The following is a 16133-nucleotide window of genomic DNA, read 5'->3' as shown; positions in this document are numbered from 1 at the left end:
ATGGAACCATATGCCCAGGTATTCGTATGAATCAACTTCCTCGCTTCTATAATTCCCCATAAACCAGGGAAATCTGACCTTCCTCCTAGAACAGGCCAGTACTTTAGTTTTTGTGAAATTGATTGTTAAAAAGTTTCCGTTACAATACTCAGCAAATCCCTCAATAATCAATTAAGTCCCAGACAGGTCTGGGAGACCAGAACAGCATCATCAGCGTAGAGGAGAATTGAGACTTTTGTGAGGCCAGTCTTAAATGGGTGGGATGGTAACGACGCCAGCACAGAAAGGAGGTCTGCCTGATATGAACTGAATAGACTGGGGACAAGAACGCACCGTTGTCTGACACCTCAAGAGGAGACATTCTCGTTGGTGAGGTGTCCTTGTTTACTACAGCAAACTGAACTGATGTATTGTAATACAGGGATTGATGCAAAAACAAAAGTCTTCTTTTGATAGAGCACTGTTCTAGTTTGCTCCAGATACAGTTGCGGGATGATGTTGGTGATGATGAAGATATTATTATTATTATTATTATTATTATTATTATTATAGTTGCTATAGAGTCGAACAGATTTTAGAGCAGATTTTAGGTCACTAAAAGCAGTAAAGAGCTTGCCTGCTTTTGGCAAAGAGTATTTATGAGCCAAGTGGGCCAGTACCAAACAATGATCAAGAGTAAAGCGGCCGGCTTTAAAGCCGAACTGCTCTTCTCCCAAAATATTTTTATCATCAGTCCAGGCTTTTAGTTTAAGGCCTAAAAAACTAGCATAAACCCTCCCAACTATGATAGGCCAATAGTGATGTGGATCATCTTTAGGACCTTTCTTATAGATTGGAATAATGAAGGCCTTCAGCCAGGCTGTAGGGATTAAACTGGATTTGTTTATTAAAGTAAAAAGAGAAGCCAGCAGTGGTGTCCGCCAGCTAATAGTACATTTCAGCAACCCTGAGGGAATACCATCTGGTCCAGAAGCCTTACTCAGCTTAAGCCAGAGTAATAATTCCTCAACTGTATCGGTATCAACACTGGGCCAATCGGGGGTGACCAGAGGCAGACAGAGTTAGATGTATGAGAATCTTTAAAACAGCATGGAAATGATCTTCCCAGATATTGACCAGAATATGAGCAAGCAATCCAACATTTGTGTGTGTGGGGGGGGAAGGTTTAGAGAGCTCGATGCAGCCCGTGTATCACTGCATTGCCCAATCCTGATTTCACTGGTGCAGGCCTGTTTTGCACCATGTCCCCCTTGGTGGCATGGCAGCTGCTGGCCAGCAACTAACTGTGTGGCAATATCACTTCACACAAGCAAAGCCACCCCCAAACGGAGGGTTTTTGTTGGCAGGCTACAAAAAGGTCACACCGACACACATGGAACTGCTTTGTCAAAGCACGGATCTCCATGGTGGATCACCCTTGCAGTTCCGTAGTTTGCTGCAGCAGGAATGGTATGAAGCCAGCCAGAAAGGAGGGTTTGGAGCCAAGAATTAACTCACCCCAGCCCACTGCCTTGGGTGGTTGTGATTTGCTCCCGGCCTCACGCCTGGATTGTGTCCTTCAACCAGCTCCTTTGCTGCCAAAATATCATTGACTTGGCCAAGTGTGAATAGTACTCAGTAGCCAGACATCCTGCTGGGCAATGCAAAACAGGAATTGGGAAAGGGGGAAAATGAAGGGCCTCATAGGTCTCTATGGGAGAGATGCCTGAGAGGCTACACTGGCTTGGATGGAAATTTTGTCTCCTTCCTCTCCTGCTGTGGCCAAGTTTCCCATCTCTTTTGGCTTCAATCCAGGTTAAACAAGGTTTGACCTTGAAAACCTAGCTACTTTGATTCAAGAAAGTGGAGCAATGAAATGTCCCCAGCTTGGGCTGGCGAGGCCACTTAACAAAGGAGGTGGTGGTTTGAAGTGCAGGACGACTGCCAAGTCACAGGCATGCTTTGTCAATATTTAATCCTAGTTAAAATGCTTGCGTTGCTGCATAGCCAGAGGGGTGTCCGGAATGCAGCGTATCACTGGACTTGGAAACGCATTGCCACCGTCCTTGGAGAGCCAAACGCCTCCTTGGTAAGCTCCGTCTCCCGCCTTCAACTAGGTTGCTGGGTTTTTTGTACTTGTTAAAAGCAGGTTTAGTAATGCTAAGGGAATGGGTGAGCTGGGTTAAGCCATTCACAAAGCCTCTATGAGGAGAAAATCTGGGCTTGCTTGGATGTAAATGAAGCTAGGACTTGCTTACAGCATCTGAAAGTAATACGATTTATTCATTCATTCATTCATTCATTTCATTTCTATACCGCCCAATAGCCGAAGCTCTCTGGTATTGTAATACTAATAATGGGGAGTCTGCCCTGTAGTTGTGTAGAGTGTTTTTTCCTTTGCCGCTAAGGGATGCTTCAGACATGACATTCTTCTCAGTGTAGAACAAGAAAATATACACGTGCGCGCGCGCGCACACACACACACACACACATATATTTGAAGCACCTTTACCCCCTTTTCAGCCAAAAAAGCTCCCAGAGTAGCTCACAAATATTATTAGTAAGACAGTACCTCCCCTCAGGATTATAATGTGACATGACACACAAGGAAAAAAGGAAGGGGGGGGGGATCAAACATATGCACCAGTTCTTAAAGTTACACAAGTTATCACAACCAGCTGGGATGGAACCAGTTCTGATCAAATCGCTGCTGGTTAGGTGACAGGTGGAGAGAGCCAAAGGCGGCTGGTCTCTCAGCAGCAACAACGGGCTAGCCCTACTTCTCTTCTTTCCCTCTGTTCTGCAGACTGGTAGATAGCAGCTGTAGGTCTAAACTGGGGATTAGCAACTGGAAGTCCCTGAGTCAGATCTAGCCCTCTGAGAGAAGCTGCCTGCCCACCCCACTCCCACCCGCAATTGTCAACCTAGAGCAAAAGGAGTGATAAGAAAGTTATCTCCTATGAGAACAGAACTTGCAGGCAGTTGCTTTAGGTGGTGGGGATTGAAACACTGCCCCACTACCAGGTATTCCTCTTTCACTTTTTGAAAAAACCCTTATCACCAGGGTGTGTAAGTGAACTTTGCCATAACTTTCCTCTGCTTCAATGGCCCACTGTGGATCTCTGATGTTTCATCCCAGAAGTGTAATAAACTCTTTTCCCACATAGCAATGATCTTGCTGTAAGGCATCCTTTCCCAGTCTGGTGCCCTCCAGATGTGTTGGATGTCAACTCCCAGATTCTGGCTGGGGGGTTCTGGGAGTTGCAATCCAACACGTCTGGAGGGAACCAGGCTGGGGAAGGCTGGTGTAAGAGAAGTATTGTATGCAGTCTTTGATGAACATGACCATTGTCCGTAATCTGGAGCCAAGAGGGGCTCTGCTGTTAGTACACTGCTACTGCGAAGCAGGCCTCAGCCTGGTCATTGCCAAGTTGGGAGCTGGCCTGTCAGAGCTTCTGAAGCCTCTCAGGGGTTCTTTTCCCTGCCCATAGAGAGGGGGAAGCAAATCAAGGGGAACTGTGGGAATATGACTCTAGTCCCTTCCCAGACGCCTCTCAGTGATGCCTCAGCTCTGACTCTTTCAGAGAATTAAGTTCCCAAGTACCTCATTTTAAAAAGAAATAAATATAAAATGTCTTAAACAGCTGACTAGTGACAGGTGGCCCAGCCAGAACACATCTGGACGGGAAGAAACCAGGCAGGGACAAGCGCCTGACAAGGCCTTGCTTGACGTAAGGGGAGGCAGGTGGAGTAAACCGGGTGGCCCAGGTTCCTGGCTGACTGAGGAAGTCGGTCAGTTGGGCAGGAAGGGCGACCGCTGCTGCAGTCACTCATTCCTGTCAGGTGTTTCACAGTCACAGCAGGATTTCCTGGGAGGATTACCACAGGCTTCCTGTCAAAGCAGTGGGGGAGCGCGGAAGGGAGAAGCGCAGAAGGGAGAAGCAGTTTTGAATATGGCTCCATGGGGAGCCTCTTCTTCTCTCCCCCTCCGCCTGCACTCCCTACTCTGGTGTGTGTGTGTGTGTGTGTGTATAGATGTCCTCTTGAGGCATCATCAAAAGCTCTCACCAGTTAAGCCAGCAGGACAGATCTAATTTCTTTTGCCTGGAAGGATCACCAAAGGGCAGTCTAGTTCATCATACCCCAGCAGTGGACAAACTGCCCAAAACTTTTTGCAGATAGGCACCTCCCCTTCCACATGCAGAAGCAGACCAGGCAGGTCTTTGAATCTTACCAAATCAGAGACAGTGTACCGCAGGCTAGCTTAAGGGCTGCAGATCAGGTTGTTGGGAAATACACAGCTCTGTGCCCCATTGCTGCTCCCAGGCCGCCAGCATCTGTCAACTGAGGCGGTTGTCTCACTCTGCCTAATGGTAGGGCTGGCCCTGAAAAATGAAGCCTATAAGTGAGGGCATGAAGGCGCCATCCAGCATACGACTTCATACTGGGTCACTTCTGTTTTCCATACAGCCCCTGGCTCACTAATTAAATGTTCATGGCAGCAAAGGACTGGCGCTTGAGGAGTAAGAACACTTTCCTCTTGAGAAAGCTCAGTGGATGGGTTACAGCAGCCGTCCTCAACCAAGTGTCATCCAGATGTGTTGGACTAGAACTCCCAGCATCCCCAGCCAGCCATGGAGGGCACTAGGTTGGGGAAGGCTGGGTTCCCAGCCTGGTCCTCTCTAGTTGTCTTGACCTGCAACTGCCATTGAGAGCCAGTGTGGTGTAGTGGCAAGAGTGTTGGACTGGGACTTGGGAGATCTGGGTTCTAGTCCCCACTCAGGCCATGAAGCTCGCTGGGTGACTTTGGGCCTGTCACTGACTCTCAGCCTAACCTACCTCACAGGGTTGTTGTGAGGATTACATGGAGAGGAGGAAGAGGACCATGTAAGCTGCCTTGGTGTCCTTGCAAGAGGAAAAAAGGTGGATTATAAATGTGGTGGTGGTGATAAAAAGGTCAGCCCCAGCTAACGTGGCCAAAACACCAGCAGGATGATGGGAGTTATGGATCAAAACATCTGGAGGGCACCAGGTCGGGGAAGGCAAACTTTACAGGAGGGGCCATAGCTCATGGTGGTGTAGCACATGCTTTGCTCGCAGAAGGTCCCAGGTTTGATCCCCGGCTTCTCCAGGTAGGGCGAATCCTGCCTGTATCCCTGGAGGGCCACAGCCACTCAGCGTGGACAATACCAGTGGTCTGACTCAGTAGAAGGCAGCTTCCTATGTTCCTACGCCTTATAATATAATGTTTGCCTTTCCCAACCTTGTGCCTTCCAAATGTGTCATATGATCACCTTATTCGGGAGGGTCGGGAAAGGAAATTTCTGTCCCATCAGATTCCCTATATTATGTGGCTTAAGATCCTTATTAGAATTGTCCAAAGCGGCCCCTCTCAGCAGCTGGCTTTTTGCAACAGGCTGTGTGTTGAATCCTGCTCTCTCTCTCCAGGTATGATGAAACACAGTGAATCTGGACTATGCAAGCTCAGTTCTAGGGCTTGACCTCTGGGTACCTTCCATGATTTCGCCAACATGGGTGGCACGGGACACCTGGATGGCCTTGGTCAAATTCCTGTTTTTCATGAGAATGGAAACCTGGCCCCATGTGAATTGCTCTGACTGTCTGCAACCTGGCAAAGAAAGGAAGGATTTAAACATGCTCCAGCAGTTAATTCTACAGCTGTTGGAGTCAAATGGTTCTTCCTTTATTCAGCCACATTTTCCATGTTATCCGATTCTTAAGAAAGGAGCTACGTAGGTCTATTTGAAGGTTTGTGTTATCTGTCTGATATGTAGAACAGGAAGTGGGACATCATATCCTTTTTAAAAAGGAAGAACAAGAGGCAAAAACACAAAACAAAAACCAACCCGATGAGGCTTCAAGGGCCCGAATGTCTAGAACTCTGCCAGCGCTCCCGTGCAGGACTGTGCAAGGGAGCTCCTGCCCCAGCAGGCTTCCGGTGGGGCCAGCCCCATCCACGCATCCCTTTTGCAGGCCCAAGGCTGTCTTTGTAGAGTTTAAAAAATAGTTCCCTAGGGACTAGACCTAACAAGAGCAAGAGACCTGAATCAAATCAACCCATTTCCTTTTTCTATGGGAAACCCAAGGACATTTTTGGCATCAGTTTCTCGTTTGCTTATGTGACCTTGCAGTGTTTTGAGACAAAGGAAAAGATGGGAGTGTTTCAAACATTCACGTATTATGTCATGCAACTCCTTTTTCAGGGCCAAACGTGACATGACAGTGGCAGGCCTGTGTGTCAGAATTGGGTCCTCTCTGAATCCTTGTAAACTGGGAGTGGGGGTGGAGTGTGACATGGGTAGATGGGCGCGCGCGCGTGTGGGAGGGGGGTGCTGATCCCTTCCCACATGCATAATTTCCCCGTTTTCTCAGAGCTGCACTTCTTTTCTCCTGGTGGGCGGCCACAACAGGAAGTAACCCCTACCAGAAGAAAAATAACTAGGGATCCACAACTGCGCCACACCTTTACCAAAGGTGGATTGTGCCAGCAGTACTGCCTCCAATTTATATTTGAAAGTTTAGGCTGTTTTAAAAAATAATGAAAAGAAAGAGGGAAGAAACAAGGGCGCAGTGAGTAGAAGAGAAAAGGAATAAGAGAAAGAGAGAGGAAGGGTGAAGAGGGATGTAACACTTGCAGAGTGGGTGGGACTGCTTTGCTACGGCTAGTGTCAGCTGAATCTGGGAAACTGCCTACCATGTTCAATTTCCCACAATGCCCTGGAGCATTAGGCATTTAACAGGCTACAAGTCTGCTTATCAGTTCCATCCATTAGTGGGTGACTGATTGGCTAACCCCTGTGACTTCGAAAAGACCTTGCATGCCCATCCTTGCAACAGTTCTGCTACTTTTAAAATCTCTCCCTCCCCTACCTAAAGGGGCAGATCAAAACGTATGTGTTTAATTTTTTATTGAAAGGACAGTTAAGCCCGCCCATAGCATACAGGGAGGGGCAAGATGGAAGGATAATCCAGCTTTCAGCTCCATAGAATGCCCGTCTTTCATGCAAATGGCAAGGCAGGGAAGAAGTGGATCTCACACTGTGGGTGACGTTTCGTGGTTAAACTCTTCATCTGTCCTTTACCCAAAGACAGACGCACAGTAAAATGTTAAAAGGGGCTTCATCTTGTGAGACAGGGCTAAAGCTGGGCTCTGGCCTAGAAAGGTTGAAGGTGACGGATGGTAGATTTACCTCTCCGAGGCCGCAATCCTGTACCCGCTTACCTGAGGGTAAGGCTGCTTCCAGACGCTGCTTTTGTTGGGCCATTGCCCTGCCTCAACACAGGAATTTTAGAGGGGTCCAGATGACATCTTCCAAGGGTACCCCTCCTGTGTTTTTCCACCGCTTCCTCGGTCTCCTTTTTCTTTCTACAAAATATTCATGGAAGAGGGAAAAGCGGAATAGCCCTCAATGCCTTTTGGTTGGGAGTGCTGGGAGCTGCCCATCTCAAAGAATCTGCTCTCTGATTGAACTCAGTGGGGCTTATCTCTGGGTAGACGTGTATAGCCATCTTCCCCAGCCAGGCACCCTCCAGAGGGGCTGGGCTGCAACTCTCATCATCCCCAGCCAGCATGGCCAATGCTCTCTGGGAATGATGGGAGTTGCAGTCCAGCCCCTCTGGAGGGTGTCCGGCTGGGGAAGTCTGGTGTCTAGGATTGTATGGCGAGCCTTTGCATGTGGACAAGGCCTTGGAGCCCAGCCCTGGGACTACCGTTCCCTCCCCACCTCGTGTTTCTCTCTAGGAAAAGTGGAGCAGCAGCAGATGGAATGAATGCGTCATGCAGGGTGGTTGTGTTTTTCTTTCAGTTTTGCGTGGGCCAAAGACAGTGGTGTTTCTGGGAGGAGGCCTCTGCTTACGTAAGAAAGGCCTCGGCTTTGTTCCTTCCATCTCGAAACAATGCTGTCACCTTAGATGCAGCACATGGTGGTTAAGTCTTGTCAGGAGGATTATCCAAAGCTACTGGGATGACGTAAGGCAGTGAGGGAAAGCCTTGGTGACTGTCGTAGGGCAAGGGAGAGAGGGAGAGAGAGATGTTGCCTTCAGCACGTGAATAAAAGAAATATCTAGATTTAAATGATGCAAATCAAAATAGGAGTTTGTGGGGAGGGGGACTGCTGAAATGCATCATCCTTTCTACGCACCCAGGGTTGTACACAATAAAAGGTCCCGGGTTCAACCCCCAGGTGTGGCTGGGAATGAGCCCTGTCTGGGACCGGAGGGCCTTCCCAGGGGTCGTGCTCATGTTTTTGAATTCTTCGTGTCCTGTGAGGCTCAGTTGGCCCCTCTCTTGCTACATTTTCTCAAATGGTAAAAACGTCTTGAATTCTAGCAGGCCTTCATTTTGCCAGGTGGAGAATTTCTGATCCAATGTCTTTATCTGCTCCACCTCTCTCTGTTTTGAGGTATTGCTATTTTTATGCAGGGGCAGCCTATAGCTCCCATAATCCCTTACTATTGACTGTACTGGCTAGGGCTGATGGGAGTGGTAGGCCGAAACAGCTGGAGGGCCACAAGTTGCTCACCCTTGGTTTTTATGGAATGTTGTATTTTATTGTTGTTCAGTCGTTAAGTTGTGTCCGACTCTTTGTGACCCCATGGACCATAGCACGCCAGGCCTTCCTGTCCTCTGCTCTCTCCCGGAGTGTGCAGTTGTATTTTATAATTAGTTTTAATTGTTGTAAGCCGCCCCAAGTGCTGTGTGAACACTAGAAGGGTGGGATGTAAAGCCTAAAAAGACAGCTCCCTGTGTTCCTAGATGGGGCATGCATGTATAACAAGGGTCCCCTACCTTTTTGGGTCAGTGGGCACATTTGGAATTTTGAGAGAGTGTCACAGGCGCTCTCACAAAATGGCTGCAACCAGGGGCAGTGCTTGCTCATTCACGAAACGGCTGCTATGATGGGCACAGCTGGCGACAGAACACTAATTTCCCATAAGGCAAACTGGTGAGACTGTAGGGAAAGTAACTTTGCCAGGAACTTAAGTACCAGACAGAGGTGGGGTCTGAGCTCCAAAACACAAAACCACTCTTTTGAACCCGAATGAAGATGGTGCCGGAAGGCAGCCCTTCGCTTTGCAGCATGCCGGACTCCCAGTTACATTTAATTTTTTTTTTTTTAATCTTAAGAAATAGCATAAAAGCCAGAAGAGGCAAGGGCCCTTGCAGGAGCCAAAAGCGATGTCCACAGGCACCGCGTTGCAGATGTAACAAAACTAAGTGCGAGCCCTGCTGCGTGCTCCCACTTACAGTTTTCCAGTAGTCCTGCATATGCTCGAAGCTCTGCCCATATTTTGGCCTTGGAGCACAAGATCTTGCATAGTCCTTGGTGCCATCTTGCTTCCCATCTGTGTGTCTGGTCTTGTCTGGGCTGGGGAAGATGCAAAGGGAAGGAGCACGGAGCTGGTTTGTGTGGGAATGTTCTGCACCTAATTAGCACTCTAAGCTTGGCCTGATTATTATGTGTTGTGGTTGATGAATTTGGTCGTCCCCATTTCATTGCCATCTTTCTTCTCCGATCAGTTGGCTCTATGTGTATTCTTCAAGCTATCTAGTGAAACTCCCGACTGATGTCTTTCTTTTTTCCCCTAATCTTGTTCCTCCACATAAAGTGACCCTGATACAGGGGGACATCAGCGACCTGGAGGACGTGAAGGCAGCCGTGAAAGGAGCCCATGTGGTCATTCACACTGCCAGCCTGGTGGACGTTTGGGGCAGAATCCCGCCTGCCAAAATCAAAACAGTCAATGTGCATGGTAAGCGCTGTTGGATATCCAAAGGCCATCTAGCCAAACCACTCGTCCCCGTAGCCCTAATGAAATTGTCCTACCTGTTCCGATTCCACAGAATGTGCTGCAGTAAAAAGGGCAGAGCCACCAAGGCAAGAATAGGACTCATCCAGGCAGAAGACCCACCCACTAACAGTACCTCTGTCTTAATCTGGATTGCATCTCAGTTTATTGGCCCTCATCCAGCCCATTACTGCACCCAGTCACTGATTCAGAACAGCCACTGCTTCGCCTGGATTTGGTGAAAAGTGCAGAGAGCGAGATAGAAAGAAATTAACTCCTCCATACAAAAAACCCTGCAAAAAAACCTCCTAGAAGGTAGCTGAAGGACAAGGGATTCTAGGCTAGCCAGGTTATGCTAGCCTTCTAAGTGCAGATGATCTATTCGCAAGGAAGTGTTTGATGTGATCCTGCGCCTGCAGTTGTTTGACATGGTACATCCGAGAAACAGGTTTACCACTTCACCTGCTGGCTTTGCAAGAATGTAGTAAGCCTTCCAGTTTTATTGCTAAAGGAATTTTTAGGTCCTTTCTGTTCTACCAGGGGAAGGACTGGATTTTTGTTTTAAACAACTGCTTGATGGAAATATATCAAAACAGTTTATTCCTCTAAGGGGAAAAAACACCCCGCAAAAGCGAAAGTCTCTGCTCACTTCAAATTACTCAACTAAGTCTGCAGTTGCCAGGTTTAAAAAATCTGTTTTGGCTTGTATGTGTGTGGAATGGAGAAAGATTTATTCCATGGAAAGGGGAATGGAAACCAGGGTGGAAAAGGGAACTGCTAAATAAATGTGAGTGGAAAGGAAAATGTTACGATCTGGAAGCTCGCTGTATTGTTTGTGCAACAAATACAGAGAGATTTCTCCTGGAACGGTGCTGTTAAACCTTTCCAAGAACTAGACCTATCTGTTAATGCAGGGTGGGGAACCGTTCTTGCAATGGAGGCTGCATCCCCTTGAGGGGGGGAGGAATGTTTTGCGGGCCACTGGCTGCTGTTGGTTGGTGCCAAAGCCACACCCCCCCTCTTTCTCTTTCTTTCTCTTTCTTTCTCTCTCCCCCTCTTCTAAGACAATCACCATCCCACTCTCTCTCACCCCCCCATTCCCTCACTCACTCACATGTACGCATGCACACAGAGACACCATTCACATCTGTCCGTCCTCCCCCCACCCACATCCCTTTCTCCCACCCCCATCCCTTTCTCCCAGCCTAATGGCTAAAAACGAGCACTTCATCTCTCAGAGGAGAGATGTCCGGACTCAGGAAGCCGCTTTCTGGCCTGGGTGTCCTGCCTCTAATCCCAGATGCTGGGGGGCTGTCTTTGATTTATTTGTGGAGAGGCAGGTGGATTCTGTGCATGCTCAGAGAGCCTTTGTTGTTGCTTCACCTCTTTTGAGGGCTGATCCCTGATACTGCAGACAGGTTCGGGGGACTGCACTCCCAAATTGTAACACTGAGCTCTGGCTAAAATGGCATGCCCTTTTGAGCCTGGCAGAGAGGCAAGGCCTGGGAATGTCATAGCCCAGTGGCAAAGCATTGGCTTTGTACACAGAAGGTCTGAGGTTCTGTCCCCGGCATCTCCAGGGAAGACTTCTGTCTGTAACCCTGGAGAGCTGCCGTCAAGCTGTGTAGACCAGGAGTGGGCAGCCATAAGGGGCGGCGGCAGGGGGTGGGGGGAACAGATGACACCTCCCCCCAGCTGTACGTGGGCTGTATGACATCAAGAGGCCTTTGGTTCTCAGTGGCTGCATCAGGCAGATCATCCTCCCAACGTGGCTACCAGAAAACGGCTTTGCCTGTCCTGTACCTTCTCCTGCTGGGGAGTGGATGCAGAGGAGGCGAAGCTGCTGCTCCACCATTTCCCTTGTTATCTCTGATTGCAGATCGAAGATAACAAGGGGATTCCGCTCCCTGTCTCCCCATGAAGCTCCCAGTAGACTCCACCCAGAGGGCTGAGCTTGGTGGAGGGAGGGGACAGGGCCCGTGGAGGAGAGGGAGCCTCTGCTGGCTGGGTGGCTACCTCCACAGGCTGGGCGTTGCTTTCCCCTGGTGGAGACAACATTGAGCCTGGCTCAGTATCAGGCAACATCTTGTGTCCCTTGCCCCTCACCTTGGCTATGGAAGGACCTGCTGTTACTGAGTGCTATACAGGCGAGTCACTCTGCACATGCTCAGAGATACCCCTTTTTACCCATTACTTGGGCTGCTCCCAGCTGGGCACATCTGGTGCCAAAGCAACTCGTTAGATTTCAGCACCATTCCAAGCGCTGCCCTGCCCCGTCATATTTTCCTGCCCCGCCAAACTTTTGCAGCGATTTTGAACTCCGTGCACTCAAAGTGGTTCCATCTGGCCCTTTTTGGAGAAAAAAATGGTTTTTGAGAACTTGGGGAAATCCCTTTCTCAGTTACGATCAAGAGTGAGTCAGGAGCGAGGATAATTGGGTCCACTTGGGAGCATCCCTGGTCTTCAGAAGTACCGGCCATGTCATGGCGGCAAGCGCTGCAAGTGGCGGCAAGGGTGGCGCCACGTGCCCAGGGTGTCTGCCGTGTTAAACTTCTGCAGCAACACTTCACATGAGGGACCAGCCCTCCGACATGCCCACCAGCAGTTTCACCCAGGCCCAAACAGGTGCCTGTTTTTATGCAATAGCACAGGTTGACTCCCTGCTACTATGGGAGAGGATGGCCTTCAGCAGTACAACATGGTGGGAACGGGGATGCCTGTGTTCTTTCGACTGGGACTGGTCGATCTGGTTTCCTGGCTCCCTTCCTTACCATATTCTACCACTGCCCAATAGAATCAGGGCTAGTGTCCAGGGTAGGTCTGCTGGGCCCCTGCTGAGGGTCTCAGCCCAGCAGGGGCCCATGGGCAAGAGCTCCTTGGAGTTGCTCCTCCTCTTCACCATTGCAACCTGGCTGTTCACTTGCCTCTCATTCTGTCCCAGACAATGTTGGCGGTGAGAAGGAGGAGCAGCAGATGTCACTGGCTCCCCGCTCCCTGGCCCTCAGCCTGTCAAGCAAGCAAGCAAGCGATAGCAATGAGTTGCAATAGCCGCTGGGGACAATGGCAGTGCGAGGGTGGGCTCACTGAGAGAGGGGGCCCATGGAGAGTGTCTTGTCCAGGGGCCCTTAAAAACCTGGTGCCCCCCCCCCCTTGCACACAGTGTACCTTGACGGATCATACCAAAGCTCCATTTAGCCCAGCAGCAGGTTTCTAGCCCTTATTGTCACAAAGGGGTCAGAAACCTTGTGAGCAGTCCCTGGTGAAATGGCAGAAGGTGGCAGCTGGGGTGGGCAGATTTCCAGGGAGCAAGAGGTGGGGGATTCAGCGTTTTGCATCGCTCCTCCTCTTTTTCTCTGTCTAGCTAGCTGAAACAGTAATAAATTATGCCCAGCATAAGCAAGACTATGCAGAAGAACTGCTTAATTTTGCAAAAAAGTTGTTTCGACTGAACCAAGGTTACCCTAGATTCCTCAGAGTGACTTTAGCCTGCACACGTTTCTTTTCTCAGGGCCCCCCTGCTTTAGCAGGCTATGTGGGCCCAATGTTTTTCGGCAGGCAAAGAGGCATGTGACTTTTATTTTCACAACATGGGGCTGGGGTGAAAGGCCTGTGGTTAACTTGCCTTGTGTGTGTGCGTTTTCTCTCTCTCTTTCGATCTCTCTCTCTCTCTCCCCCTTCCTTCCTCTTCCTCTGCTACTTCCTATTGTTTGAACACAGGAACCCAGAATGTAATTGAAGCATGTGTGACACAAGGAACCCAGTATCTGGTTTACACTAGTAGCATGGAAGTGGTTGGACCCAACACGAAGGGGGACCCTTTCTACAGGTATGTGCTGCACCAGGCCAGGAAGCAAACCGGGACTCCGGGCTCCTGTTCTGTGCCGGATTCCCGTCACCTTCAATCGCAGGAGTGCCTCTGTTCATTTATGCAGGTGCCTTTCAGGCTGTCGTGAACATCTCTTACTGGCAGATTAGTTCCACTGAAACTTTATTTTACATTTTTTTAAATGCCACCCTTTCTCCAAGAACCCCTGGGCGACGTATAGGGATCTCACTTCTATTTTAACAACAGCCCTGTGAAGGAGATTAGGCTGGGAGAGGGTGGTTGATCCAAGACCACCAAGGGAACTTTCACGTCCAAGTTGGGATTTGCACCCAGGCCTCCCGATGTTCCAGCCACTGCACCACATCGTAAGAAGCCTTCCTTCCAGATTGCCCTCTCTGATGTGCAGCCACAGAGGAGCTGTAGGTGTGTTCTAGGGTGCACTCTGGAGTTCATGCAGAGCCACAGTGAGGCGAAGCAGGGACTGATCAGTGTGGGTCTGATCAGAATCTGTGGCAGGAAAAGCCTGTGAAGAAGGAGTCCTCTGAAGGTGGAAGGTTCACAAACCATGGGTATAGCTGTAGCATTGGGGGGGTGGGATTACAGTTTGTTCAGGGATCAAATCCCCATGTGAATTCCGTTGGTAGACCTTGCACGCATCTCTTTCGGCCTAACCTGCATGGGTGGATAAAACATGGGACAGTCCCACTCATGCCACCCAGAGCTTTTTGAAGGAAGGGCATTTCATAATAAATTTCCCAATCTCCTGCCTCCCAGTTCTTACCTCACCTGTGTAGCACAAGCACACTGCCTTCCCAGAGGTGCTTTTGATGCCACCAGGATTCTGGCATTCCTTAAATCTTTTATGCACTTCTGTGTTCCACCTAAAGGTGCTAGAAATTCTCTTTTCTTCCCCATGCTAAAATTAACCGAGGGCAGGGCTGGAATGTAAAGCTGGCAGCCAGAGAAGAACTTTGGCTTATGCAGTTAGATAATTGCAGCACCATTTCTCCAGTCTCCGTCTCTCTCTTTTTCTGCTGTTTTTTTCTGTGGGCACCCACAAAAGCATATACAAAAGTTTTAAAAGCAATATAGAAAAACTGAAAAAACATTTCAGTTAAAACCGCTTTAAACAGAACCATGACAGCCCGTATTATGTCTTCAGGTGTGTAGATCTGGTACATGCATGGACACTTGTAGAATACTTGCTGGTGCCAGGGACCTGTGGATTAGAATGGGAAGTCACCTGGAATATCTGAGCTTTGTCTGGACAAAACTGAGTTCCTGGATCTAATCATCTAGAAGTGAACCATACTCAGGACTGGATTTTATGCCTCCCTGAGCTGAATGTATTTGCGGGGCTGGGGGGGAGGGGCTGCATTCTACCACCTCTTCATGGGACACGTGGAGGACAAACCTCTATCTGCCAACCTAAGGGAAGCATAAGAAGAAAATGAGGTTCGGTGACTTTTAGAAGTGACAACTGTAACAAAATGTTCCTGCGTGGAGCGCTCCTGTTCAGGATGCCAGCCATGCCTTTTTCTAGCACACTCCATTTCATTCCGCCCCACCATCCTAGTTTTCTGTTTTCCCCCCGCTCAACAGACACCAAGTGTTCTGTGGCCACTGAGCATGTTCAGTCCTCATTGGGCTGTTTTACCTTCCTTTGTAGGATTTTTACCTTTGTAGGATTTTACCTTCCCTTTTTTTCTAACCTTTGTAGGATTTTTACCTTCCTTTTTCCCCTTCCTTTTTTTACCTTCCTTCTTTTAAACTTTTTTTTTTTTTTTACCTTTCTGGATTTTTTACTTTCCTTTGTAGGATTTTACCTTCCTTTCTAGGATTTTTTTTCTCTAAAGGGTCAGGGTTTTTTGGTACCTCTGCAATGAATGAGTTTGCTATTCCTGTTATCGAAACGGTCTGACCAGAACAATGCCATTTTCTCAGCTGCTGGAGCCACTCAGTACTTGACTAGGGACAAAAATCCCAATACTCTCAATAAAGCTGAGTGCCCGATGGGTTAACTGTGTGTTTCTGTCTCTCAGCATCTGGTATCCACAACAGGGAGTTCCCTTGGCTTTGCTCCAACCAGCAGTGGTTTGGGCCTACCCAAGGGCTTCCCTAAGAGATCTTTAGCAATGCCATGGCGACAGTGGTACACAATAACAGTAACCCTGGAGATGAGCAAGGGAGCGATTTTTAGATGCCCAGAAAAGGGCAGTGCTTTATGGGGCAATGCTTGGGCCTTGTCTCTGTGTTGTCATGTCTTCTAAAGCAGGGGAACGCTGCTCGTTTGCAGATGCTAAATGTATATATGCTGAATCGGCTTGCTGTCTGCAAATATAAGACTTTTCACTACCAAATGTTTTGGTGTACAAGTGTAAGAAAAAAGAAGAAGGAAGAAGGAACATGTAGCAGTCCTGCTCCATAGTCCTCTAAGGCAGTGGAAAAGGCTACACCATATTATAGGAGCGGCAACTGTGGGGGAGTTGGGTGCCATTTTCACACATCCCAGACTCCC

At 48.8% G+C, this 16133-nt stretch overlaps 1 protein-coding gene across 1 annotated transcript in view; it reads left to right on the top strand.

Annotated features, from left to right (window-relative positions):
- The window catches only part of HSD3B7 (hydroxy-delta-5-steroid dehydrogenase, 3 beta- and steroid delta-isomerase 7), a 56584-nt gene that overhangs the window by 33893 nt on the left and 6558 nt on the right, over nt 1–16133 (top strand). Inside the window, exons 3-4 of the mRNA XM_084806063.1 lie at nt 9610–9753; nt 13507–13615. Of these exons, the coding sequence (XP_084662189.1) occupies nt 9610–9753; nt 13507–13615 (253 nt within the window). The remainder of the gene's footprint in view (nt 1–9609; nt 9754–13506; nt 13616–16133) is intronic.

Source organism: Heloderma suspectum, chromosome 6 (genome assembly GCF_057233095.1).
Source record: "Heloderma suspectum isolate Gila_16-S chromosome 6, 16-S_ref, whole genome shotgun sequence".
Classification (NCBI taxonomy): domain Eukaryota; kingdom Metazoa; phylum Chordata; class Lepidosauria; order Squamata; family Helodermatidae; genus Heloderma; species Heloderma suspectum.
This window is presented reverse-complemented; position numbering and strand designations above follow the sequence as displayed.